The following is a 27,320-nucleotide window of genomic DNA, read 5'->3' as shown; positions in this document are numbered from 1 at the left end:
AGATGTTGACAAGCCATTGTGATCTTATAAACCAATCACAATGCAGGATTTGACGTTTTCATGGCGGTTAATCTGAAGATGGCTGTCTCCTGAGTTGTTGCACAGTGTAGTCTGGCAGAAATTTACCGACGTTTCAGATGTCCTTGCTGCCTCTTTCATCAAGGCGTTGATGGAGGCAGCAAGCTTCAAAATAGTCATACGTGACTAGCAACATGCTTAAAGTTACACTTTAAAGCAAGAGGCAAATCTCTATTATTTATGATCAGTTCCAATAATTATTATTCTAATATTACATTCATAACAGTAACTCTAAGTCCTTACCCCAGACTTTCTGACTGAAAATATTAAATTATGCAAACGTTAGTAATGCAGTCTCTTTTTCCAGTGTCAAGGCATGGGCAAAAAGTTTGGCCAGTTGTGCAGTATCGACTGCCAAAACGCTGTGCAAATATTTTTTGTGCAGCACACATTTTATGGAGAGAGATTTCTGTAAGGGTACACCTGTACAGAGCGGCAGTTCCACACGGCTCAGATTCATCCTGACATTCAATCCCACAACCTCCTGAACCTTCCCAACATAACCCTTCTCTGAATTCAATGCCCTCACTTGAAACTCCTGAACATAACCTTCGTGTCCTATTGCCCACCAGGACCTAGTGTGTCATCCTTTACTGCAACATCTGTGCCTGTGTTCAGTTAAATGTATTTCTCTTGTGCCCGAATTTATAACTTGTGTTGGGCAAGGCCATGGTCTTGGCAACACAGAGTTTTCCTCCGGGGGCTTCCCCGGTTTCTCCGTGGCATCCCAACAATTACTCCATTCACACACAGAAGAAGGCAATGGCAAACCACTTCTGGATCATCTGCCAAGAACGTATATGAACAGGTCCCAGTCCGAGAAGAGAAAAGGATGGAAGGATCCTGTTCATATGGACCTGTCGTCAGACAGAACACTAAATAATAATAAGATGAGGTGGTCCAGCGGTTTGAACGCTGGCCTTGTAATCCTGGGGTCTCGGGTTCGAATTTATAACTTGTGTTGGGCAAGGCCATGGTCTAGGCAACACGGAGTTTTCCTCCGTGGCATCCCAACAATTACTCCATTCACACACAGAAAAAGGCAATGGCAAACCACTTCTGGATCATCTGCCAAGAACGTATATGAACAGGTCCCAGTCCGAGAAAAGGATGGAAGGATCCTGTTCATATGGACCTGTCGTCAGACAGAACACTAAATAAATAATATAAATAAAATAAGTGTCACATCTTAATAGAAGCTGAAATTGCATGACTTTCATTATTTATTTTTCTACAGCTCTGCTTCAAAAGTACTATATCACTTCCTGCAACAGTATTATCAATTGTAAGAAATTGGCGTAATTGTCCATTCATTATGAGAAATGTAGAAGATGAGCTCAAGTCTTATTTTGTTCAAAAGAATATTCTGTGAACTGGTTACATGTCTCTCAATGAAAACAATCTACAAGCAAGGCTCATTTTATTTTTCACAAATTAAAACATTTTAAAAGTGACCGCTGAATAATAATTAAAACTCGTGATGAAGATCAAGTTAATCTGTAGAAGTTATTCAAAAAACTTATCGCATTGCATTGATATGCAATGCGATGTGATAGGCTTTGTAAGAGCATCTGGTGCATGCATGTATGTCTAAATTAGAATAGGTACGCTAACCATACAGTTTAAAACCAAATTGTACTTTCTTACATGAATATGTTATTTTAGATTTTTCAATCAGTACACACAAATTCATACTTCATTTAACCAGTGCTAGTTTTATCTTAATTTTCAAAAATAAAATTAGTATTCTAAATAAAAGCATAAAAATTATATTCAATAATGAACATTTTTGAAAGTGTGATTTATTCAAATATATTTGAAAAACTAATTTAATTTATTTTAAATGGAGATGATAAAATTACACCACTGGTTAAGTTTAATATTGCATGTTTAAAGACAATTTTGCATAAATTTATTGAAACGTTTAAAATATGTTAAACATCTTCACATACTTTATTAAAAAAGTTACTTCAGTTACATTCACTCAATCTTCTTTGAGTGATGTGAAAAAGCTGGGCTGCTGGGATCAGTCAGTATCTTATCTGAGTTCATTATCCTGAGTGGTTTGTAATGTCTTATGGGGTTGGCCTTATGGATGGCTTCCTTCCGCAGTTTTGCAATCTCTTCCATTTCATCCCTTTTGAGCATTTCGTCCCTCTGTACACGAGCAAAACAAAACACACACTAAAACAATAATTCCAGCTCCAAATTTCAACACTGATAATAATCATTATGAAGTATAGGTGTGTTATAATATTTAAGGTTTTCGCTATAGATGGCAGTTTTCTGATTTGTTGCGCCATGTAGCCACCTTTGACGTTCAAGTGAGAAGGGGTAGAAGTGGAAGGTGTATATAAGGATACAACCAGATCAGGCCAGTTAGAGCCAAGGGGCAGATGAAGCTGTGTCTAGACCAGTGCAAAAGAGCCCTTTCGAGGCCACCGCCAGACAAGAAGGCTGGGCAAGGAGAGGAGAAAAACTGGTCCTTACATTCGAGTACAAGACCACAGAACTAAAAAAAATGTAGTTTGCACAAGGCTCAACATTCCTCTCCATTCTCTGCAAACTTTAGTGACTTGCTACAGTTAGGGTCCTGAAATGATGTTAGGTACCGAGTGGCAATGCATTCAGAGCACAAAAACTGGCTGTCCGCAGACTACGGGTAACGCCGATCTCCCAGCACTGACCAACAGCGATGCTACACTGATCCTCAGCACTGGTTAACTACACATGGAGAACTACTGCTTTGGGGGAAGATCCATCATGCATAAAATTGGCTACGGACTGTAAACTGGCCATGGAACAGAGAATTACCTGGCCTCTAAACATTGCTCATTTATAGTACCAGTGTGTGGCCATGCTTACATCGGAACAAACTGGTTGTACTGCTTTAATAAGGATCAAGGGGCACCATCGCCATATCCAGCTTTACAACATGGAGAAGTCAGCCATGACAGAACAAAGCTTCAACATGGGTCACCATATCCCGCAAAACAGGAAGCATCATGACCAATAAATACAGACACATGGACAGGATCAGGCAAAAGTGATTGAGCTCTATCCAAACATCAACAGAGTGGAAGCCCCTTATTTGCACCATAAAAGAATTGACTAGGAATGTCGGACTACGTGCCACGACTACTTAGAAGATAACCATCTATAAGAGCACGTTTCTAAAAGTGTAAATACCAACAAATGTAACAAACTCAGAAAGTATATTCTGTACTTTAAAACCTATCAAATTTTCATGCGTTCTTTGCAACATGTATTCAGAGGTATTAAATCTGGCTTGTTCGATAGTTATCACTCTTGCCACCAGATCACAGCACCTCAGTGTGTACTTCATGAATTTCCTCATGTCACTTCGTTACCACCGCTCGTGGGATACTCAGAAGTACAATTTTGAGCTTGTGCAGAACAGCACAACCTCCACATCAAATTTCATCCCTATCAATCCAGCAATTCTCTAGTACAATTGACCGGACAGACAGACGGACAGATATGGTCGGCCTATGCTTTTCATGAAAAGAACACATTGCACAACACTGGATTGACTAAAATATCCAAAAGACATAGAAAGAGCACGTAACACAGGATTAAAGGAATTTTTTTTCCAAAATAGTGATTAGAGTACAGTAGTTTGGCCACTTTATATGTCTAAAGAACTCACTAGTAAGGGCAACTGTAGACATGGAACAATAAAAAAATATCTACTGGAACACCAAGAATAAGGTAGAGATGTCAGGTGATGGAGGACACGGAAAACAAAAATGGTTGTCAAGTGAGAACCAGTGGACGACGACGATGATGGTACGATATAATTACGAGGCACGTCCCAAAAGTAAGTTTCCCACTCGTCCCACAGCTAGCAAACCTTATATTGAGCGAAGCGACTGTGCGTACGTGATAGAGCAATGACGTAGCATGGCGCATGCACTAACGGCACTTCCCGCCTTCTCACAGTAGCATCGTTGCAGCTGTTGAAGATGGAGGTTCTTATTCCAGCTCCCGCCGACTGTGAAGTGCGGTCAGTGATAACGCTAGGCCGCACACGGCTCGACGGACAGCAAGTCTCCTGCAGTAGTTCAGCTGGGAGGTGTTTAATCATTCACCCTACAGCCCGGACCTCGCTCCCAGTGATTTCCATCTTTTCCTACACCTCAAGAAATTCCTGTCCGGTCAGCGTCAGCGTTTTGAGAATGACTGAGAGGCGGAGATGGTTGTCACACAGTGGTTCCAATCCCAGGCGGCAGACTTCTACGACACAGGTATTCAAAAGTTGGTCCCACGGTATGACAAACGTCTCAATTCCGGTGGCGAATATGTTGCAAAATAGCTGGACACTTGCTGTATCTGTTGCAATAAATATTTCCATGAAATTGTGTTTTCTTTCTGTAAACGGCCCCAGGGAAACTTACTTTTGGGACGCGCCTCGTATATACCTGTTACCACTAGCAACTGTTTTAAGGCATAATTCTGTTTCATACGAACCATTCTTCTTAATTCTTCTAATTCCGCTTGCTCCAACTTAATCCTCATGTCAAATTCCTCCCTTTTCTTGGCCCTTCGCTCAGTGTTGAGCTCAACTGTTGTTATGTCGGTCAAAGGACGATCAGACTTTCTGGGCTCAAATGGCCTTTTAAAGATTACAGCTGCGGGTCGGGCCTTGAACTGAGCTGCTTCCTGCAGCTCCCTGGCCTCCTCTTCCAACTGAAACGTGACCCCCATAATATTCACTATCTCACGTGCAAAGCAAGAAGTTCATGGGTACTGATGATATCAGAGACCTACGTAAGTCTTACTTCTTAACGCACATCACTCTTACAAGTCGAATACAGTGAAACCTCTATGCATCGTTCCCGGAACTATCGTTTTCCCAGATGCATCGTCCGTTTTGTTCGGTCCCGAATACATCCCATATAAAATAATGTTACATTTTCCCGCTTCTATCGTTCCTCGAACTATCGTTTTATCGCATCGATCGTTCAAAAATCTTAGTCCCGGCCCACAATTTTCCCGCAATGATCGTTTCTGAGAATTTAAAATGCTGGGTTTAGAGATAAATTAATACCGAAAGACGCACAATGTTTTTGGAATACACAGTAGCAGTAACCTGTTATGTCGCCCAACCAGCACATTCTTTTGGAATGAGGGGTCAGCGGTGCAGGGGTGTTAGTTGGAGAGAATGGCGGCGCGCATTGTCAGAAATTTTACGATTTTAATTAGGGTGCACTCATATTTCGTTCCAGCGATGCCAGATGGCATGTGCAGTGTGAATTTCTTCACAAATGCTTTTATTACAAGTACAAAGGAAAGGCTGGCGGCACTTTTCATTCTTCTGGTTTATCTCGTTTCCAGCGGTTCAGGGTCTTCTACAGCTACGTTTCGTTGAGTTCGGCAGTTCCATTCTTCCTGTTATTGTTCGCGAAGAGGGTGGGAGTGGTGAGGAAGAGGAAGACGACGAATGCGAGCCCGAAGCTTTGCCGAGTTTTGCCGAAGCACACCCTGCATTGGCAAAAGTGAAGTCGTTCTTTTATGCGCTTAATATTAGTGAACGTGACGAGGAAAACATTTTGAACGTGGAAAGTGCTCTGTTTGGTCTAAAACGTAAAGTTTCGACAAACCAGTTATCCACTAAAGACTTTTTTGGTAAAAAGAAGTAACTTTGAAAGAGAAACATTCAGTTTTTTTAAATTTTTAATGCTTTCCCGCATCTATCGTTTTTATTTCCCACCCCCGCCAAAAACGATGCATCGAGGTTTCACTGTATAAGAAATTAGAACTATAGTGTGATTTCGCTTACTAACTTATATAGTCTCTTTTGGCTAAGAAGTGAGTAGGGCAAAATTGATGAAAGTCTTTCTTTACCTTCTGTTTGAGTTGCCGCTGCTTAAGCATGCCACGTTTGTCTACCTCCAGCTGGAATGGAGATGGTTGTGTCGATAGAACAAAAGACTGCTTCAGGATGTTAGGGGACTTTATACAGGCAGGTATTGGGTTAGCATGAAATTCACGAATTTTCTTCTCATGCTCCAGGTACTGAAAATTAGAAACACAGTAACAGCATTAGTTCATATTCTACACCTTTCTGGAATCACAAGTTTTCTGGCGTCTGTATGCAGATGAGATCAAAACAAAAGTAGACACTTTTGTTCCCTCCTAAACCTAGGCCCTTTTTACGAGTTTCTAGTACTTCATCTTCTGCTAGCATCATTTTCATTCTACGTGGCACAGATAGAAAACTAAGTTTCACATCTCCATTCATATAAGCAGTTCTAATGCCCGCCACAACGGATACAAGGAGCGTGTGGCAGGAAGAGACGTGTCTCGCGTCAAACATGAATGCCACAAATTAAAGGAAATGGCCATTTGCTTGCAATTACTCAAAATTATGTTAATGCAATAAGACACGAATCAAGCCACCTCACTTTCTTCGACCTGTGGGATATCGGAGGCTACGTTCTGAAAGAACATTGAGTTTCTAAGTCCTAAATCTCACCTTCTGAATTGTTTCTTCTTTCTTCTTAAGGAGCTGTCTGTTCCTTTCATCAAAACTGAAAGGCCGGACTTCAGTCGCGTGTTTCCGCCCTGCGCACCCTGCGGTCGGAATTCCAAAGTGATGAACTTCTTTCTCTGTGAGACACTTTTTTCCATCTTTGACCTATAATTCATATAATATCACTTCTTGTACACACAAAGAATATTCCTTTCACTTTACACTACAGCTCAGCACTTAGACATGCGACATAAAGGATCACTGTTACATAGTAAACACTAATTTCACAAGTTAGGATCGTAGGGATACGACCACACGACCTTGTGTGAAGGAAAAGAGCATTACCATTCCAAGTACAGTTAAGACTACATTTTGATCTGATGTTGTATAAACGAGGCGCATCCCAAAAGTAAGTTTCCCACTCGTCCCACAGCTAGCAAACCTTATATTGAGGGAAGCGACTGTGCGTACGTGATAGAGCAATGACGTAGCATGGCGCATGCATTAACGGTACTTCCCGCTTTCTAACAGTATCATCGTTGCAGCTGTTGAAGATGGAGGTTCTTATTCCAGCTCCCGCCGACTGTGAAGAGCGATCAGTGATAACGCTAGGCCGCACACGGCTCGACGGACAGCAAGTCTCCTGCAGGAGTTCAGCTGGGAGGTGTTTAATCATTCACCCTACAGCCCAGACCTCGCTCCCAGTGATTTCCATCTTTTCCTACACCTCAAGAAATTCCTGTCCGGTCAGCGTCAGCGTTTTGAGAATGACAGAGAGGCGGAGATGGTTGTCACACAGTGGTTCCAATCCCAGGCGGCAGACTTCTACGACACAGGTATTCAAAAGTTGGTTCCACGGTATGACCAATGTCTCAATTCCGGTGGCGAATATGTTGAAAAATAGCTGGACACTTGCTGTATCTGTTGCAATAAATATTTCCATGAAATTGTGTTTTGTTTCTGTAAACGGCCCCAGGGAAACTTACTTTAAGGACGAGCCTCATAGATCACCATAACTGAGGTGATGTTAAACCCTTCACAGCGATGTCCATATCATATTACCGAAAAGATAAATGTAAAATCAGGAGAAATGTGTAATCAGACACACTAAGGTTCATTGAGGAAGTAAATATACAACATTAACCATTAACTCTTTTCCACGTGTCCATCAAATTGGGCTGCTTACTTTCTGACATCTCCATTGTCCCGTAAATTTTAATTTAAGTTTTACTGATCATGGCTACTTCACTGTCATGTACGTCAGGCAACTGCTAATCCTGTCAGTGCCTTCCATCACTGCTGGAATAGTAAGTTCATTCACGTCTTCAGACTCGTCTGATTGTGTCGACTGGTCCGTGGTCACCTCTTCACTCATCCCAGTGGTCTTATCACATGTAATACATACTTCATACGTTGCAACCAACGCTCTTAACTCATCATCTTCCATTCAACAAAATCCATTTCATTTTTGTTATCACAAACCTAAAAACTATCGGCGTGGAAGTTGAAATGAAACGCGCATTTATTAAGCAGTCTGTGATCCTTGAAATCAAGATTTCCCTTGAAATCGAAGTAACTAGATCATCCAAGCATTAACAAGAAACAGTGGAGTAAGGGTATTACATTGTACACAGGAGAAGCATCATTTTGTGAGAGTTCTTTCGACCCTGCACATGAAACACAGGACAGACCTTAAGGCAAGTTTACCTTAGTCCCCACGCACTGAAGAGAAACATATATGGCGACACAGACAAATATTTAAATAGTGACAGTATTAAAGATAATTTTTGCCTTGGAGATGAACAGGGGTGAATTTTATCACACATTGATGGCAGCACTAACCAAGCAAGACTGGCTGTTAACCCAGCCCCCTTACAGAGGTCAAGAACCAAACTCCTACGACCACCCCGATTTTGACCTCAAGAAGTATTTGACAGTGGTCAGTCTTCACACTGTGATGGGTAGACCACACAATATGCAACAACAAATCACTATGTCTGAGTGCGTGACGCGCAACAGAATAATTCTGACCAAGCATCGGCCACACTCACTTGCCTAAATCAGAGGTTCCACTCCCAATACATGCATTAATGTAGGTTCCACGTGGAATGGTATATGGTAACGCCAACATGGCACCAAGAAGCAGATTAATGAGTCGGTATGATAATCTGAGAGCAACATCAAGAATTAAAAATATTAATAAAATAAATTCAAGAGAATTGTGGGATTCTCGACATGACCAACAAAGACGATGTTAAAAAACAAACAAATGTAATCCTGGTAGTGAAGATCAACAGATCACTAACTTAAACATAGCAAAAACACATTCCCCAAGGACCTTACATGGCATTACTTACATCCAGAGATACAGCATACACCTTTGATTTCCTCACGCAGGCAGGTGAAACAGACTCAGTTGATGATAATTCTCTCTTCTTTGAAACGCCCTGAGGTCCGTCCAAAACTTCCTTCGGAACTGGTTTTGCGGTGAAAGTGTATAATGGCGGAGCCATGATGGTCTTCTGTATGGAAATACACTTCTGTGAGTTTCCAAAGACAATGGACACCAGAGCGTCACAAATGACTAAGACACGTAAAATATTCTTCCATGCCCGGTGAAATACAACATGCCAAAAGCAAAATACTATGCACCATTCTGTTAAATTTCTCACTAAAATTGAAGCCAGGAAGCAGAGACTGTACCACAAAAGTTCTGATTGGTCTGAGTGGAAGATACAACGGCCGAAGTTTTCGCGTAGAGCGAAGATGTTACCCGCAAGTTACTGTATCATTAAATAAACCACAAACAAATGAAATACATTCAAAGATACAGAAAAAAGTATACTTTTAGTGATGGACATAACATTTTTAATTCCTGGCAAATTTTAACTCATCGTGTTTTTATAAAAACTGTCACTGAAGATTAAAAACACCACATTTCAAATTCCGCCAATCGCCGATACACCTGCCTCAATATGTGATGTCAAAATCTTAATACATTAAACTCTGTTTTGGAACTTCTTCAGTGCCGGCACAAGAGTCACGTGCACATTCTTCTATTACACTCGTTTGTGCGCAAACATTTCTCTGATTATTGATGGGAAAATTCGGTGCAGTGACATGAAATGTGAGATTCTGTGAAGTTTCTTTCTGCAAGGGCCATTCTATCCAAATCCTAAAGGTGGCGACTGACTTGTAACATTTACTCGTAATGTAACATTCGCGGCGAGCATGTTACATTATACCACAACTGGTGAGGCGTATCGAATGCTCGTTTTGAACGCTCAGCTCGACTGTGCTCATGTGTGCTCCATTCATTTCATTCAATATGTCGGACGTGGAGGTTGTGTTATCTTTGTTTCATTTAATACGCTACTCTTATCTAAAGAACTCGTGAATGCTCGTTACGACGCCGCTCGACTGACTGACTGACTTGTAATGTAACACTCAAAGGGATTCGCGAAAAAACCGACAACACGATGGAGCGCCCGCGAGCGTGAGCGGCTCCGTTCGCTGTCTTCACTTGTGTAATGCTCGATTTGTAACACGTTACATTACAGGCAAATGTTACAAGTCAGTCGCCACCTTAAGACCTCTGTTGCAAGGAATCTGATGAAACAGACCTTAAAAGTGCTGAAAGTCTAATCTCATTACCTTTTTCACTATTTCTGTCAGTTTGAAAGGCACCGGTACTGTTGGCGGCTTCTTCTCTACTCTTATGCCGAGTTTTGGAGGTTCCAGAATTTTTGGATTCAAAGGATTGGCCTTTATTTTGAATCTGGAAGATAAAAGCAATGGACATAAAACTTCAATATTTCCTCCGTACTAGCCACTGAGTAGTTCATGATAATACTGCACAATCTGAGCAAGGGACATTTAAGCAAGAGAGGAGCACTTATTACAGCAAAGGCCAAAACATGAGTTCTTGGGGTTGTGAGTGGTTCGCGGGGGTGTTTAATACTGAAATTCCTCAGCAAGTAGGTACCTGTAAACAGGGAAGAACTCTGAAAATGTCGTCAAGTAGTGACCCTCAATTTTATAAAAATCTGTGCATGGTATTTGTATACGTGCAATGTATCCTTATTCTGCGATGCGACAATGCAATAACAGGTAGTAACCCCAGCAAAATGTTTATTACTGTTACGTTATTAGTAAAGATATCGAGCAACATGATAGAAAAATGTTACAACCAACTGGCAGAGTGTAAACCCGTATTTCTCATTTTACGTGACACGTGACAATAAGAAACTGACAATACCAATGACTTTGCTGGCGTTCATGAAGTCTTCATTATACGCTGCACTATACTGTATTGCTTATAGGTATAACTGAAGTATACATTTAGAATACAATGGTTGGAATGGTGCCCATTATGACTACAGTGAAACCTCTATCCATCGTTCCCGGAACTATCGTTTTCCCGGATGCATCGTCCGTTTTGTTCGGTCCCGAATACATCCCATATAAAATAATGTTACATTTTCCCGCTTCTATCGTTCCTCGAACTATCGTTTTATCGCATCGATCGTTCAAAAATCTTAGTCCCGGCCAACAATTTTCCCGCAATGATCGTTTTGTGAGAATTTAAAATGCTGGGTTTTGAGATAAATTAATACCGAAAGACGCACAATGTTTTTGGAATACGCAGTAGCGGTAACCTGTTATGTCGCCCAACCAGCACATTCTTTTGGAATGAGGGTCAGCGGTGCAGGGGTGATAGTTGGAGTGAATGGCGGTGCTCATTATCAGAAATTGTATGAGTTTAATTAGGGTGCACTCATATTTCGTTCCAGCGATGCCAGATGGCATGTGAATTTCTTCACAAATGCTTTTATTACAAGTACAAAGGAAAGGCTGGCGGCACTTTTCATTCTTCTGGTTCATCTCGTTTCCAGCGGTTCAGGGTCTTCTACAGCTACGTTTCGTTGAGTTCGGCAGTAATAGTATTTCCATTCTTCCTGTTATTGTCCGCAAAGGGGGTTGGAGTGGTGAGGAAGAGGAAGACGACGAATGCGAGCCCGAAGCTTTGCCGAGTTTTGCCGAAGCACACGCTGCATTGGCGAAAGTGAAGTCGTTCTTTTATGCGCTTAATATTAGTGAACGTGACGAGGAAAACACTTTGAACGTGGAAAGTGCTCTGTTTGGTCTAAAACGTAAAGTTTCGACAAACCAGTTGTCCACTAAAGACTTTTTTGGTAAAAAGAAGTAACTTTGAAAGAGAAACATTGTTTTTTTTTTAAATTTTTAATGCTTTCCCGCATCTATCGTTTTCCCGCATTCATCGTTTTTATTTCCCACCCCCGCCGAAAACGATGCATCGAGGTTTCACTGTAGTAAGTGTACGTAAAACTCAATTTCATTGACAGCTGAGATGTAGGAAGGTTAGGTTAGGTTTAGTGACTGTCAGGAAATATACATGTACAGACGTTCCAGTTTCATACTGTGGACTTACGTTCTCATTTCATCTGCTTCCTTTTCTTCTTCTTCCTCTTTGGTCATGATGTGGACTGGACGGGATCGCAAATGTGACCTCAAATTTGGAGAATAAGGAACAGTTGAATTCTTCTTCATTGTGTTGCCCTTCCTATGTTGCAGACTTACATTTGGGTTAACTGCAAAGATATTGTCATTAATTACCACACAATTCTGTAGCACTGCACTCCTCAGCTCAAACAAATTACGTGAGGAACATCTTCAGTGTGAGACATCCTTTGGTAAATGCTGTCTTCTAAAACAGGGGCTGACACTTAGAAATTCATAAAACACCACGTTCAATTATTCTTGAAGAGATGGAACATTTAATTATTTTACAGAATAAATCATTCTATCAGAGGGAAAAACCCCTGTGGTTATAGACCTCGTGCCCTTACATTTTGAAGCGGGTTTTCACCTTAGAAAATTTTATTTCATTTAGTCGCCACAAAAGCCTCAAGTCTTATATACATTGAGGTTTTTACACAATTTCCAAATTTGTAACATTATTATTATTATTATTATTATTCCATCTATTCACCATTTTACAGGGTATTTACTTCCATGTGCCCAAGACAAACCTTGCCCCTGAGGTACGTAGTGCAGCTGCTATTTCCGAAATACATTTTGTTTTTAATACGTGTTATATTCATTATATATTTTATTGTTAGAGAGGACTACATATTTTACGACAGCGTCTTTCGAATAATGTATCAAGATCCTAAAATGGCAGTTTTCTGAAGTTCCCTGATGTCGTGTTCGCCCGGGATGTTGGCCAAATATTTCCTGAGTGACCTGGAGACAGTTCCAGTTGCGTGAAAAGGAAATCGTATGCACTGAAGTCCATCTTCCAGGCTTACCAGTATGCTGTGTTGGCAAAATGCTACTGAAATCTCAAAACTTTGCACTCCATTCCCCAAAGGTTTCATCTGTGGATCTCCACAGTACATTCATTGAAACGTCCTTCATACTAGAACAGACTTCAGCATGCTCTGCGCTTTCAATTACAGTCTCCATCGTACTGAGGACACATGTCACAGGAGCAGTGTCAACTTGCTAACAAAAACTCTTTGACATTACATTCATTCCTGTGTCAGATGCAGTCATGTATTTACATTGTTTATAGCCTTTTAAAAGATTTGAGTCTGTAATGGGACACCGCATACGGTGCCATAGGACATGTAGTTGATTACACGACAACTCCTCTCTGCAGTAACAAGTCAGAACAGTACAACCAAAACAAATGGTAACTTGCATACTATCATCTGGCCCACCACTACACAGCGTAGGTGTAGCATGAAGAGTCTACTTGACCCTCATTTCTGAAATATGAGTCTGTAAAAACATACCGCACGGCTAGAAGAAATCCCTCGACTGTTACCTCAAAGCTAACAATAAAAGTAACCCTACAAGAGGAAGAGAACTGTCGTGTCAGACATTAATATTACAGATACAAAATTATAGAGTAAGGAAAGGATGATGTGATATGTGTCTGACATGCAAACAAGAACAATTACGTAAAAAAATAAATTACATGCAAATGATGGAATATGAAGCAAAAGAACTGAAGACTTCTGAACTGCGAGTCTCACTGAAGATCCTGCCACATGTACAATACTTTGTACCTAAAATATTCTTAAATCTTATAAATATTCTTCATTACCATGAAATTTCTTACCTGTTCTAGGCTTTGAATGGAAGCGGTTTGGAGTATCAGTCTGGAACCGACATACCGCTTCAGCCATGCTGATGAATTTTGCTGGCTGACAATTCTGAGTCATTGGCGACCCTTTCCTTTTGGCACTGCATGAGCTGAGCACATCAGACACCTTAACCTAGGAGTAATATCGGTCACGATCAATAGTACGAAGACCATCTGCACAACTCCCAACAGCTGAAATGCGCAGTTGCAATCGTTGCCCTTCTCCACACCGCGTCTGAAACGCACTTCACTGCCCCAAAGCAAACACAGGAACACACGAAACCCAGTTCTCGCATGTCAATCCTAACATTCAGGTAGTGTCAAACACTCCTGTACAAACTCCGTTCTGTTCTACTGTCCTCTATATACAATGCCGCTTTAGGGTGTTCTGTTAATAATGAGCCAAACAGGATTCTGCAAGCGCATTATGATTCAAATCACTGGCACAACAATGTTATTTTACTGTTTCATCAATCCAGTGGAAAAAGTATTTTCTCTTAAGCTAATATTACACCAAATATAAATACAAGAACAGGCCAAGGATAATAATAGTATAATAATGCAGAAAGAAAAATACAAATCAAGCCATTAAAAATGTCATACGAATTAAAAATTTGTAACTAAAAGTAAGCAGTAAGCAGTAACCAGTACAAAAATCATGAATGATAAAAAAATCCCTAGGTGAGGAATGACGACTATTAACGAGAATCCGCTTAAGCTTCCTTTTAAAGAATAATTTATTACTAACTTATTTAACATAAGCAGGGAGTTTATTATAAAATTTACATCTGCAACGGTCAGTCTGCTATTACAGATTTCCAATTTATGAACTTACTGGCGATAATCAAAGCAAAATCAAGTATTACGGACACGCAAACTTATCATCAGTCATACAACTACACTTACCTTTCACGAATAAAAGTATTTCATAAATATATAATGAAAATAGATTTAAAATATTCAAACTAATAAAACCTTCTCGGCATGAGTCGTTGGTAAGCTTCAGCCCTGCGTCTAACTACTTTTTTTAATGTAAAAACTTTTTTTATACTTCTTTTCGCCGTTTCCCCATAAAGTGAAAGTAAATCAAAGATGCTGGCACGCGGAACCATAACAAACCGCAACCAGCACATCAAAATCAACCACGTTTGATAATCTCGTGCTTTTTCTTCTAATGCTTATAATTTGCATACTAATTTAACCACCAGAGAGCAAAAACTTTCAGCTTTCAACAAATATGTAGCGTAAGCTATCACTTAAAATGATACAGCTGAACTGATCAAAAACAAACAAGAAATCAGTAAGTTTATAGTTTAGATGCGTCATGTTTGTGTTCAAAATTCAAATATATATTTATTATTCAAGTCTATACACAAACTTTTAAATTGTTGATGTTAAAATTTAAAATTCACCAGTAATATTCTGCGCCATTCATCGTTATCTCGATGTTACAATATTGCGCTATATATTACTACATGTTTCAATGTCATAGCATCATCTTCAGGTTTTTTTATCTTTAAAACTACTCTATATTTATTAATGCAAAATATGTTGTTGACATTCACCTGATCAGATGGGGACACACTGCACATCAAACTCTTGAATAATGAACAAATAACATAATACGCAACATAATATGCAAAATAATAAGATCAAAGGAACACCCACAACAGTAATCTACAATCAATGAAAAGCGTGCATTAATAAATATAGAATAGTTTTAAAGATAAAAACCTGAAGATGATGCTGAGACATCGAAACATGTTGTAATATATAGCGCAATATTGTAACATCGAGATAACGATGAATGGCGCAGAATATTACTGGTGAATTTTAAATTTTAACATCAACAATTTAAAAGTTTGTGTATAGACTTGAATAATAAATATATATTTGAAGAAATCAGTACTAAACTGGCTGAAAGCAGGCAACCAACAAGTCACCGACTCTTCGAGACAATGATTTAAAACTGTTAAAATTCGAGATTACTTACTTTTGTCGCAGACACAGCACCGTTCCCATACAACGCTGATGTATTCTTCCTATCAGATGCCATCCAAAGATTTTTCATTGCTAAGCTGTAACAGTAAACATAAAAGTGCAAAGAAAGAAAGGGAAAAACAGTATATAAAGGATGGATGGCGCTAAAGCTCCGTGCCTATACCCGGCCGCCGGAAGGCAAAGGCGTGTAAGCTGAAGCCCCGGCGAGTAGGAGGGCGCGGCGGTGTGCGCGGAAGGGTCAGGGCGCGAGCCCGCCTGGAGCCGCCGCCGGTGCAGATCTTGGTGGTAGTAGCTGCACCGCTCGATATTAGAAACACAACGCATTTTAAACACGTTCTAATCAATTAAAAATCTTTGTTACCAGAACCTGAACGTTCTACATAGCATAGCACAGATGCCTGACACCAGACCCAAAAGATGAATTACTTAAATCCAATTCACATTAACAAAAGTTCTTAAACTCCATTTTCAAGTTACCTTTGCACGTCTTACACGTTTCGTTGCTCTACAGCGGTTTTTCCACCTAACTTCTCTATTTATTTTGCCCCATTCATCTACAAATACAGACAATCTATGTTAACGTTAAGAGAACAAATTCCGAATCATACTTTTTTTTTACTCTACTCCTGAATTTGTAAACTAAACCAAACCATTTATAATCTTCATTTTGTGAATTACGATACATTTCATTTATTACACGTGAAGAATGGTGTATTCCTGCACGTGTGAATACTCGACAATCGCATATGATATACGCGCACGATACAAAACATACCTGCCAATTTGCTGAAAAAATATGATTTATTCAAAACCTATTTACACGTAATATTCCTGCCTCGAAGTAGAATGTGAAATCAACAAAACTGTAGAAAACTGCAGTATACATTTAACAGGCACGTTTTGCATAATAAATTATGAATGACGTTCAATGCCTTTAAAATTACTCATTACAACAAGAAGCAAATTAACAGAACAAAACAAATTTGACTTCAACTCGGTCAAGACCTTCCTCCCATTTTGCCTTGTGATCCTTCGCTGAAATAACAGACACACTTGTTTCATGCAGAATAACGTACGACATCAAGAAACTGCCGAAAATGTATTAGCGTCGTAGATGCCGTTGGAATCAATTCTATAATGAATGTTTATCCGAGTAAGCTAAAATCCATTTATGCAAGCTGTCCCACTACGCCCCATGTAGGCCCTGGGGGGGGGGGGCAGTATCACATCCTAGCTGCACTTAACCCCCCCACCCCCGGGGGAAAGGACCCCAGTACCCATCAGACAGGAGGCTGGATGGGCTCATGATCTAGTAACTCATGATTATCCTCTTCAATACTGCAAGCGTCTTTTACGGGAACACGAACCAGGCTTTATTGAGCACATCTTACAGTTCGGTAAAGCAGCGTTCACATATGAAGATATCTTCAACAGTCACAACACCCATGTGTACCTCAGGAACAACTCCTCCTAGAGAATTAATTCTTTTATGAAGATATCCGTCTTCTGGGTTATTGCGCTGTGTAGTCTATTCATCGCCCTGATGACGGAGGCAGTATGACCTCTGAAACGTTGGTTAACATCGACCAGACTACACAGCGCAACAACCCAGAAGACAGAAATCTTCATACTGAATGCCCTGATGATGGAGGCAGTATGACCTTTGAAACGTTGGTGAACATCGACCAGACTACACAGCGCAACAACCCAGAAGACAGAAATCTTCATACTCAATGCCCTGATGATGGAGGCAGTATGACCTCTGAAACATTGGTTAACATCAACCAGACTACACAGCGCAATAACCCAGAAGACGGATATCTTCATACTCACCGCTGTGAGAACCTCAAGTCTTACATAATTCTTTTATGTTTTTATTTTGCTCTGAGGTTTTCAACCTGCTCCTGTGCCATTTTTCCCACACCTGTATATATATGTCAATAAATATGGAATTTCTTGCAATTCTGATAACCTAAAAAAAAAATGATGTGACACAAATCCCACAGACTTAGAGACTTACTTCAGAGTATCTTCAACATCCGATTGTTCTTCCTTAGGCTCACCACTCCGTTGTTCATGTTCATCAGTAAAGAAGTCTGGAACAGAGAAAAAAAAACATGTATAATATACAGGGGCGATTTCGGTGACAATTTTCAGCAAAAAATGTTGATACAACATTGGTCCTACTTCCAACCTGTTGAGGTTTAAAATACACCTAGGGTATTAATCAGATAAAATTATTTGTCTACTTTACAAGAAGTGTTCAAAATGTGCGCTACCAATTTCAATGTACAGCCTTGCTCATTCCAAACAAGAGTTTACTGTCTGCTAAACCATTCATGTCGCATCCTGAGCCGGAAGAAACTGATATATTTTCACAAAACTGAAGCAAATTTTTAATTAATTTCCTACATTTAACACAGATTTTATTTTATTTCTGAGATATTTCTTATAATACACATCAAAAGGATATGAACACTATTTTAAAACATGGAAGTTTTATAATATTAGACTTTGTTATTACAGACTCGGTTATAACGTCATCCAAGGGACTGGAGAAATTACGTTGTTATAGATGAGTGTCATACTAACTGATGAAGGGATTAAGACAAATTTAAAGAAATATATGGGATAATTTTAAACAGCACTAAAATTCACTTTAAATGTAAACTAAATCTTATTTTCCACATGGTTTAAATTGTGGAATTGCGTAAAAATAAATTCCTGGCACACATCAGCTCTCTTCCTTCTGGTCTCAATTTTTTTATCACATTAAAGTCATCCTCCGCACTAAACATTTTTGTTTTCTTAACAACTTCAGCCAATCTGCCTGCAAATAGGTTATTCCATGTATGTCTTTGTAAGAGAGGCAGAAGAGGGTTCGCTTTTATGGAGATTTAATAAGTACCAATCAATATTATAATCAAGGTCGCTACCAGATGACATAGCACACTATCCCAAAAGACAGTTATCTTTATAAAGTTTCTTCTGGCAAAATCTAGAGCATGGAGGTATTTATTCATGACAACAGGGTATTGTTTGAAAGTTCTATAATGGCTGTTTAGTATACAAGGCAAACAGTTTTCGACACGGAGCTGAAGGGCTCCATACTGCACTTTCCTGTACTAAGAATATGCATTATTATAAGTGTCTGCAGCTCTTTTTTCAACCCTTTATCTCATGCTAGTAAGATACGATGCTAGCAACAAATCAGTATTTCCCTTTGATAAACCTAAACAAATTAATTCGGTTATTAATACATAATAAAGAACTCAGAAAAATATAAATTTCAATACCACAATTTTTCCTCTTCCCAATCTCTTTTCTCAACATATTCAGCATTCTGTAAACATAATTTAAAATTTATTTATAACTTTGGCTTTTGAATATAAGCCTATTGAATGATGACTATTAACCAATGTTTCAGCAAATACTGCAGTTGCAATCTTCAGGGTGAATGTGTAGTGGGGCAAGTTCTAAAAGTCTTATACTGGGCAGGCATTAGATTTGACGGTGCTGATTAGCAGAGCACAGGAGTGGGCTGCTAGCCAATGGAATATCTTCCAGGTGGCAACTGTAATATTTACCACAGCATTGGTTAATACTTGACATTCAACAGGCTCACACCCAAAAGTCAAAGTGATATGCTGAACTAGAGCCATCAAACCTAAGGCAAGAATCATTTAAAAATTAGTTTACTTTGCTTACATTTCTTCCGTTATGTCACAGTTACCTTCTGGGAACTCTTAACAGACAGAATAAAAGTATTTAACTTCTAAAACAAAATCATCTTTATACCAGCAGGTGTTAATGTCTTGTAGAGAACTATTTCAGAAACTTAATATACTTCCCACACAGCAAGAGAAATTGGAAGTGCCAAAAACCACCAAAAAAACAGTTTACTTATCACTTTCTAGATCCTGCCGAGGTCACATTCATTGCTGCGACTCCATATATGAGAATTTGGCCAAAATTAGTGAATATAATCATGTCTGTAAATTTTGTATGCACTTCTGTCAGATCATGTATTCACTGTAATCATGTATCACATTATAAAGGATGTAAACACATGCATGTTGTTTAAGACATGAAAGTTGCCTAAAGTATTCTAATGGATACTAATATTGTTTTAGTGACACATATTTTTTGAGTAAATTGTTGTATGCGATTCAGTCCATTAGTGTACTTTGTTCTTGATAGATGTTCTGTAACTGGAGAATTTGCACTTTCTAGTGTTATGTATTGTCCTGACTTGTACACTCTAATTCACATTGTCTGTGGAATGCTTCCATACTGACGTACCTATCCGTCTAAATCAAAATCCCTATAAAGATCACAAAATGCCGAACATAACCATAACATATGCCGTTTAGAGCATGCAACATCTAATAAGTCTGTACGTAGCTTTGTCATAATTACCAAAGAATTTGTCTGCACCATCATTATTATCCAAACTTGATGATTGTACGAAATTCACATACATCGGCGCTTTGCACTCGAATTTATCCATTCCTTGCCAAAAAAAGGTTACAATGATAACACAATAACTACGTCTCAAATGCTGGACAAGGTCCGACCACAAACAGTTAGACGATTTGAATCTAACCGACTTCGTTTTACATCAACGAGTATCGAGCATAGAGTAACATCTACCAGAGAAAAAACAAAGAGCATATGTCTGTGATCCATACGGAAAATAGAACGTCACAGGCACAGTCATGGGTCACAGATATATAACCTCAGATCTCGTTTATTATGCAAATGAATTGCGATTGAGAGAATGAGTACTTCGTCTCATCGCATAGAAAATATGCCTGGACATATACAGATTTCAGAACCATACAAAATATAAACAGCTGCGCTCTTCCTCAGTGCTTGAGTCCGGAGTTAATATCTCGGCCCTCAAACCGGCTATCCTAGTACTTTTTTAAGTCCCTCCAAGCGAATGCCGGAATTGTACCTTAATTACATTAAGCTACGGCCGCTTCTTTCCATGTTCCTTTCAAATTCATTCGATCCTACAGACGCTGAGCCATTGACAGCGCTGAGAAATTAACTCAAAAGCACCTCACAGCTGCTAATATTTTCATAACATTTAACACTAGGCAGTTTCTTTAATATTAATAAGATTTGAAACTTACACGGCAACTGAATGCAACAAGGTCTTCTGGGACGATCAGCTGTATGAGAACGGCATTGCAATCAGTGTTTCAAAGGCTCTGCCTGCGTCATCATAGTTCCTATTACTGTTGTGATGAGTGGCATGATTGCAATCGGAGACTGCCTCCACCTCCATTAACCCTAATGATGGAAGCAGAAAAAGTCTCCGAAACATTTGATTACTGTGTCATTCTTACATGAGTGATCATCTTAGAAGACCTCACATTGCATTTCATTAAAATACATCTCTTCATTCTAATAACAAGCACTTTTGCCACCTGATTACCAGCTTGAGGACATAATTGACATGCTAAACAAACATATGTTAACCTCACTGCTGGCTTACATTTCGGAACTGACAAAGAAAGGAAATGTTTCCTTTCTAGACAAACAAACATATCTGTCACAATAAATCAAGTGCAATGTACATGGTCTTTGTAAATGAGAGAATCAAGACAAAATTGAAAAGCATACTATTGGTCCAAGCCAAGACCACTGTCTGGTAAAGCCTGCTTATCATCACCACTGTTGTTTGTCAATAGGCAGCAGGGTGACCAACTCACAAAATACTCCAAGAACTGTGTGTGGGTGACCTGCGTTAAGTATTGCAGAATGTATGTGCTATCCTGAAGGACATGAAATATGGAAAACACATTTTGGCAGCACAAGTGAAGAGAGACAGAGAAAGCAAAGTAGTTATAATAAGCAGTGTTCGTGCACAGGAGGGACACATTTGCATCAGTACACAATACCAAGGCTATGGAGAGGTAAACAGGACTTACAAATCCCATCTGTCAGAAAAGACATTTTTCATTGATGCTGAAAGGAGGAGGCTGGCAGAGGTCGCGAGGGCAGACTCTTTCCGAGCACTCGGATAGCCCTGTTTCCCCGGTGATATCTCACTGGATGCTTGGAGAACAACTTTGCATTCATAATAAACCTGGACCAAAATAACTTTGCATGCTTCTTTATTTGACAATTTTCAGCCCTTCACACAGCAGGAAGCAGATTCTCCCAGACGCCAAGCATTAACTTTATGAAAGCAGCAAGTATGCCCCCCCCCAAATCCAAGCTGTTAAGCACAGCTAAAAACCACATTATGAAACCTGAAAATTCCTAGTGTCTCTCTTTTATCTCCATATAAACTCTTAAGTTTAGATTAAAGTGAGATAATCTCCTTCTTTTATTAGCTGCAGTTTTTCTCCAAAGTTCTCCTTGAAAATGTCTTCTCCATAAATCTTGATTAGCACTTTTATGAAGTGTCACCCTGTCATAACCTCATTGTTCACTTAAGAAAAATATCAAAATAACCACAAAAAACAATTTTTTTTTTAAAATCAAACACTATTGGCAGGTAAGCTACATAATTCATACAGCAGAGTCCAAGCAAACATTAGAACTTTTATTGAACGGAGAAAACATTTTTTTGACATAAATACGTCTATACGGAAAGGATCATTCGGCAAAAAAGCGAAAGGAAAACGTGTAACGAAAATGTGTAAGATCCGTATCGACAAATCGATAACAACGGTTACTGCAGTCAACAAGCCGCTCTCGTTATTGCGGAAAGAGCCGAGCTGTGAATCGCTTGTAGAAGAAGTGCGTCGTAGACTAGATAATTTTGACATTACATTTACTTACATTACATTACATTCAGCTACTTTTCATTGTATTTATTGCTTAAATATAATTTAAATACAGAGACGTATTTACATCAGATTCTCCGCAACCGTGGTTCCGCTGTCAATTTTTTTTATATTCCTCCAGCATGCTCCTAGTGAGACCAGAGCATTCTCTACTGATACTCATTCACCCCAATTTAATATGTTAATAAGTCAACACTTCATTATGAGTAACAGTGCGTGTACCACATAAAGACAAGGTCAGACTTTACAATGAACATTTTATTATAAACACTGCAGTCAACAGTTATGTTTATTTTAACTATCTTTATTGAATAAATATTGATCGTAGACAGGATTTAACAACAAATACAATACAACTACAATAAAATCTTGTACTTTTCACATACTGTGCTTACTAAAACAGTAAAAAGTAAGAAATATCAAATATTAATAATCAACTACAAACATGTTTAAAAGTACATGATAAAAATACTCTTGTATCATGAAGACCATACGAAATGCAACTGTTCTATGACAGCGGACATAAAGACATCGAAACGCACTCCTCAGATTAATCCCTTATTGCATCGCTGAATCCTGATGCTGGATGATCACTTAATTTCAATTCCTTTTTTCACGCGTTAAGTCGTTCAGAGGGCAGAGCGTGCAGCTCTATCAAACAGTTATAAAATTTTGATATTTTCATGCCACTGCAGGCGTGGAGCTTAGGCAGTAGATTGGCCCATACTGCAGGTAAAAAATGACAGTATTTGGGGGAAAAAGAAAACTTTTCAGGTCGCAATAACAATACTGAATACAGAGGAAAAGCCACATTTATTATCACGCATATTGTCTTTACTTGAATAGGTTTAAGTATTACTGCAGTTTACTGTAATTAATTATAATATATTAAGTTCATCGACGTCCATGGGTTGTGGGTGGAGGACAAAGTCTCCAGATGTGGCTGCAAATATGCTGGACAAGAAGTTGCTGACACCTGACAAGTGGATTTGGGGGCTACATCTCCTCACCGTAAAAAATCCACCTCGTTACACAGGAATACATACAAAATTTTAGGCAGAAATCCTGAACGGAAGGGATCGTTTCGAAGATGTTGGCATGCGTGTCAGGGTAACATTAAATTGGATCTTAAAAAAAATGATGAGGGGACAACTGGATTAATTCGGCTCAGGATATGGACTACGACATTCTTTTGTAAACATTGTAATAAACATTCAAATTCCATTCAATGAGGTTTCTTGACTAGCTTGGAGCTGTTAGCTCCCAAGTGACTCTGTTCCATGTATTTCCTTAGTTACATTAAAGTACAATGCAAGTGACAAATATTGTTACGACACAATACAGTCGTACAATATTCCAGTTTTTCTTTCCATTGAACTTCACTGATACAAGATGGCTCATGCACCTTTAATTGGCAAGCCAGGTTATTGGACTTCAACCATTTTAAAGCTGGAATTTTGTGCAACACAAAATAATGGCTTGTAAATTTTTTTAATATGATTCAAAATAAAAATGTCTATAGTACGACCGAAAGACTAAAAAAATCAGAGCAGCATGTATAATGATGACGCATCTGACAAGTACCACTGATGTTGTTTCATTGTCCTCCTTCTATTACTTCAAACAATTTACTTTAAATTGACCAGATTTTTTAAAAGCAAAAAGCACGGAAAAGAATAAATGTATGCTTATTTGTACATCACGCAATTTACGCAGTTTTTTCGTAAAAATTTCATAATAAAAACACGATAAAGAAAATGCAAGCAACTAAACTGGGCAAGAGCACATGTAAAGAAGTAGAATTGATGCCACATTCAGAAGTATCAGTTGCCAGTCACGTAAAGGGTTTCAGAATTAAACATCCCGACAATTTTCTGAAGAATTTCCCAATGCAAAACGATAAAGTCGGCACGATTTAGAAGCAGGTTAAGCAACGTACATTTTTCGGATTTTTAGGACAATTGGACCTTTTTTTTTTTAAAACAAGAAAAAATGAATGTGAGATGAGAGATTTTCATAGCAGTGAACATTCGGATCGTAGTCTTCTGGGTCATGACACCGTACAGTCATCGTCAAGATAGAGGCAACAGGTTTATCTGAAACGTTTGTAACTGACTACAAGATTGCATGGAGTCACAACCCAAAAGACCACAATTAATTTAAAATACCAAGTATTTCGTTATCATAATTTACGCATATGTAGTACAGTCAAACCTTGATACAATGCCCCTTTATGAACGGTCACCATCACATTGTACTCTGGAAGCCTTGCAACAGAAATTACCTACGCAATTTCAAAGGGAATCACCTGGTAAAATGAGACTCCCGCCAGTTACCACATTTCAACATCTGTGGTAATTCGTATGTACCATTAAGCATTATAATCAAATCACACAAAGTGCAACGCCATTTTGTTTTCATAAGCTATACAAATATTCATTTCTAAAAATACTGCATACTAACAATTCTGTGTTAACAAATTCAGTGCAAGATATCTCTGAGTTTCACCGACTGTTACAAAAACAAATATTGGTTGTCAGCCAACCAAAGATTGGGGGGGGGGGGGGGGGGGCAGTAAAAGGCAACACTCCAAATTCACGCAGTTATAGTAAATATACCTGCTTCTGGGCAGCGCAATGACTTGAAAATGGAAGCAGTACCCATAATAAACTGCATACACTGACAGGTAACATTCCAAGATATCTGGTACATCAGAACCAAGAATAAACAGCTCTATTAAAGTGAAAGTCAGCAAAATTTTTTTGCCAACTATCTCTCTCTTTCATGGGGCAAAGCATCGGTCTGTATCGCGTTGAAGATATTCTGGAAGGGGGTTTAAATTCACAGTCATTCCCTTTTTAAAATAAGTACTAGTGGCGGACAAAGCGTGGCACTGTAATGGCGTGTAGATATAATAAGAATAAATTATTGTGACCATAAAATATGTACAAGTGAGAAGAAAAAGTTGGAACAAAAAAAAATATTAATTCTGATAAAATACTGACTGTAATTACTTTAGTGCCAAGATAAGTTACATTAACACACTATTCCAGCATTTATTACATCATTCTGTCACGTGCCATTTTCAATTGCTAAATGCCGCCTCATCATGGCGGCAGACGCAAATGGCAACACTTGTAACAATTACGCTGTATACCTGAGATGACACAGAGTGTAGCGATTATTTTTCCTTGGTATTTGTACATTCATCAACTTTTCAAATAAAGTATCATTGGAAATTGGCACTAAAAGGGTTAATATTATACACATTACAGTGTTACAAATGGTCAGACTTCACAATCTCACGGTGACAAGAACGAAGAAGCCCGTCTTTTGATACGCCGCGCAATCAATTCTGACAGAAATTGACCGACATTTCAGAGGTGCTTTCTGTCTGCATCAACAGGAAGGCAAGCACCTTCGAAACACTTGCCAGTTTCTACCAGACTTTATGGCACAACAGAAAACAGCCATCTTCAAATGTTACAAATAATTGCACATGAATTTTACAGGATCAGTACCCGCAGTGCTGGCAACATCTAAGAACAAGGCAATATTCACGCTTGCAACCTGTCTTTTCAACATGGGCCACACAAGACACCACCTGATTTCTGTTGACATATATGCGCAGAACAAAGTTACAGTAAAATAGCCTAACTCTTTTTTTGGACAAAGCTGTAATCAGTCATTATTTCATCCCATACTATCCTACGACCCACAAGTAAGTGGACACATCATACAAAGAAGAATAATTCTGATACGTTTTGTAAAATCACCACATAAGCACTACTGTATAGCCTCTCCGAGGCTTAGCCAAATTTTCAAAACATTTTCAACGTTTGGTACAACCCCTTCATTTGGAGGCCAACCTGTGACCTATAGGGAATGGCATCATGCCTCGAGTGGGATTCAAACTCATGACTCCAGTATTACAGCAACCAAAACCCATGACTAGACAACGAGGCCAGAATGATCGACTGATAAATTTAATGTAGAAGGAAAATTTAAAAACAGAAATCCCCACGTAATTTCCGAAGGTTCATATATTCCTTTGGATGAATTAATATACCTGTAATTTTATTTGTAAGGAAGGCTACTGACTAATATTTCATGCTGTAGTCACAGTGCGCTTTGTCTTGTTATCAGACGTTGCTTACAAAACCTAAACAAACTGTAATTAATGTAAACATTTTGTTCTTTATGAGTCACACACAAATTCATAATTGTCCGCTGTGGAAGACTGAAAACAATTTCCTATTTATCTACGGCATTATAAATTATTGAAAACTGATTAAATATAACTTATCTATTACGGCTTATGTCTTATCACAATACTTCTTGGATGGTTAACGTGTTAAATTATATAAAAGTTAGTCAGTCAGCATTACATGGCAATTTCAAACTGGACTAATCACGAAGTTTACTCAACATCAGACTTTCAAATCGCTATCGGTCTTATCTGTTCCTCTCTGGTGTTCATCTTCTGAAATGAAACTGAGGTTCTGTACTCCAGTGAACTCCACCGATTTGTAGGAAGCTTGTTTTTCTTCGCTCTTGCCGAGTACTGTACTCTCTTTGATCTGTAAAAATATTCAGTGTGTATGAAATAAAATTATTTATTTTAATCCGTCTTATCACAATATTTAAAATTTCTTATAATTAAGATAATAAAATATCATTGATGTTCCATATCGATTGATCTATTTACATTTTGGAACATCCTTTATACAACATGTTTCAGTTTTTATAAAACCATCATCAGGTG

The 27,320-nt window shown here is 38.8% G+C and overlaps 2 protein-coding genes across 7 annotated transcripts in view; both read right to left on the bottom strand.

The window, feature by feature from the left end:
• Window positions 1–1,283: 1,283 nt before the first annotated feature.
• Window positions 1,284–20,390, bottom strand: LOC110837337 (targeting protein for Xklp2 homolog). Its single transcript, XM_087345404.1, has 11 exons — window positions 20,169–20,390; window positions 17,770–17,845; window positions 15,742–15,826; window positions 13,725–13,881; window positions 12,027–12,186; window positions 10,229–10,352; window positions 8,932–9,096; window positions 6,578–6,739; window positions 5,947–6,117; window positions 4,570–4,788; window positions 1,284–2,235 (listed from the first exon to the last, which is right to left on the bottom strand). The coding sequence occupies exons 1-11, from the start codon at window positions 20,257–20,259 to the stop codon at window positions 2,059–2,061; spliced, it is 1,587 nt and encodes a 528-aa protein (XP_087201530.1). The 5' UTR covers window positions 20,260–20,390; the 3' UTR covers window positions 1,284–2,058.
• Window positions 20,391–22,795: 2,405 nt separating this feature from the next.
• The window catches only part of LOC110837328 (sodium-coupled monocarboxylate transporter 1), a 41,408-nt gene continuing 36,883 nt past the window's right edge, over window positions 22,796–27,320 (bottom strand). For all 6 annotated transcript variants that reach the window (XM_087345401.1, XM_087345400.1, XM_087345399.1 and 3 more), the window contains exon 14: window positions 22,796–27,135. In XM_087345401.1, the coding sequence (XP_087201527.1) occupies window positions 26,986–27,135 (150 nt within the window). In that variant the 3' untranslated portion in view covers window positions 22,796–26,985. The remainder of the gene's footprint in view (window positions 27,136–27,320) is intronic.

The sequence above is a fragment of the Zootermopsis nevadensis genome, unplaced genomic scaffold, assembly GCF_977971745.1.
Source record: "Zootermopsis nevadensis isolate Lab colony 2312 unplaced genomic scaffold, Znev_1.0 Znev_ptg000009l, whole genome shotgun sequence".
Lineage (NCBI taxonomy): Eukaryota > Metazoa > Arthropoda > Insecta > Blattodea > Termopsidae > Zootermopsis > Zootermopsis nevadensis.
Note: the sequence above shows the minus strand (reverse complement) of the source record. Positions and strands in the feature narration are given on the sequence as shown.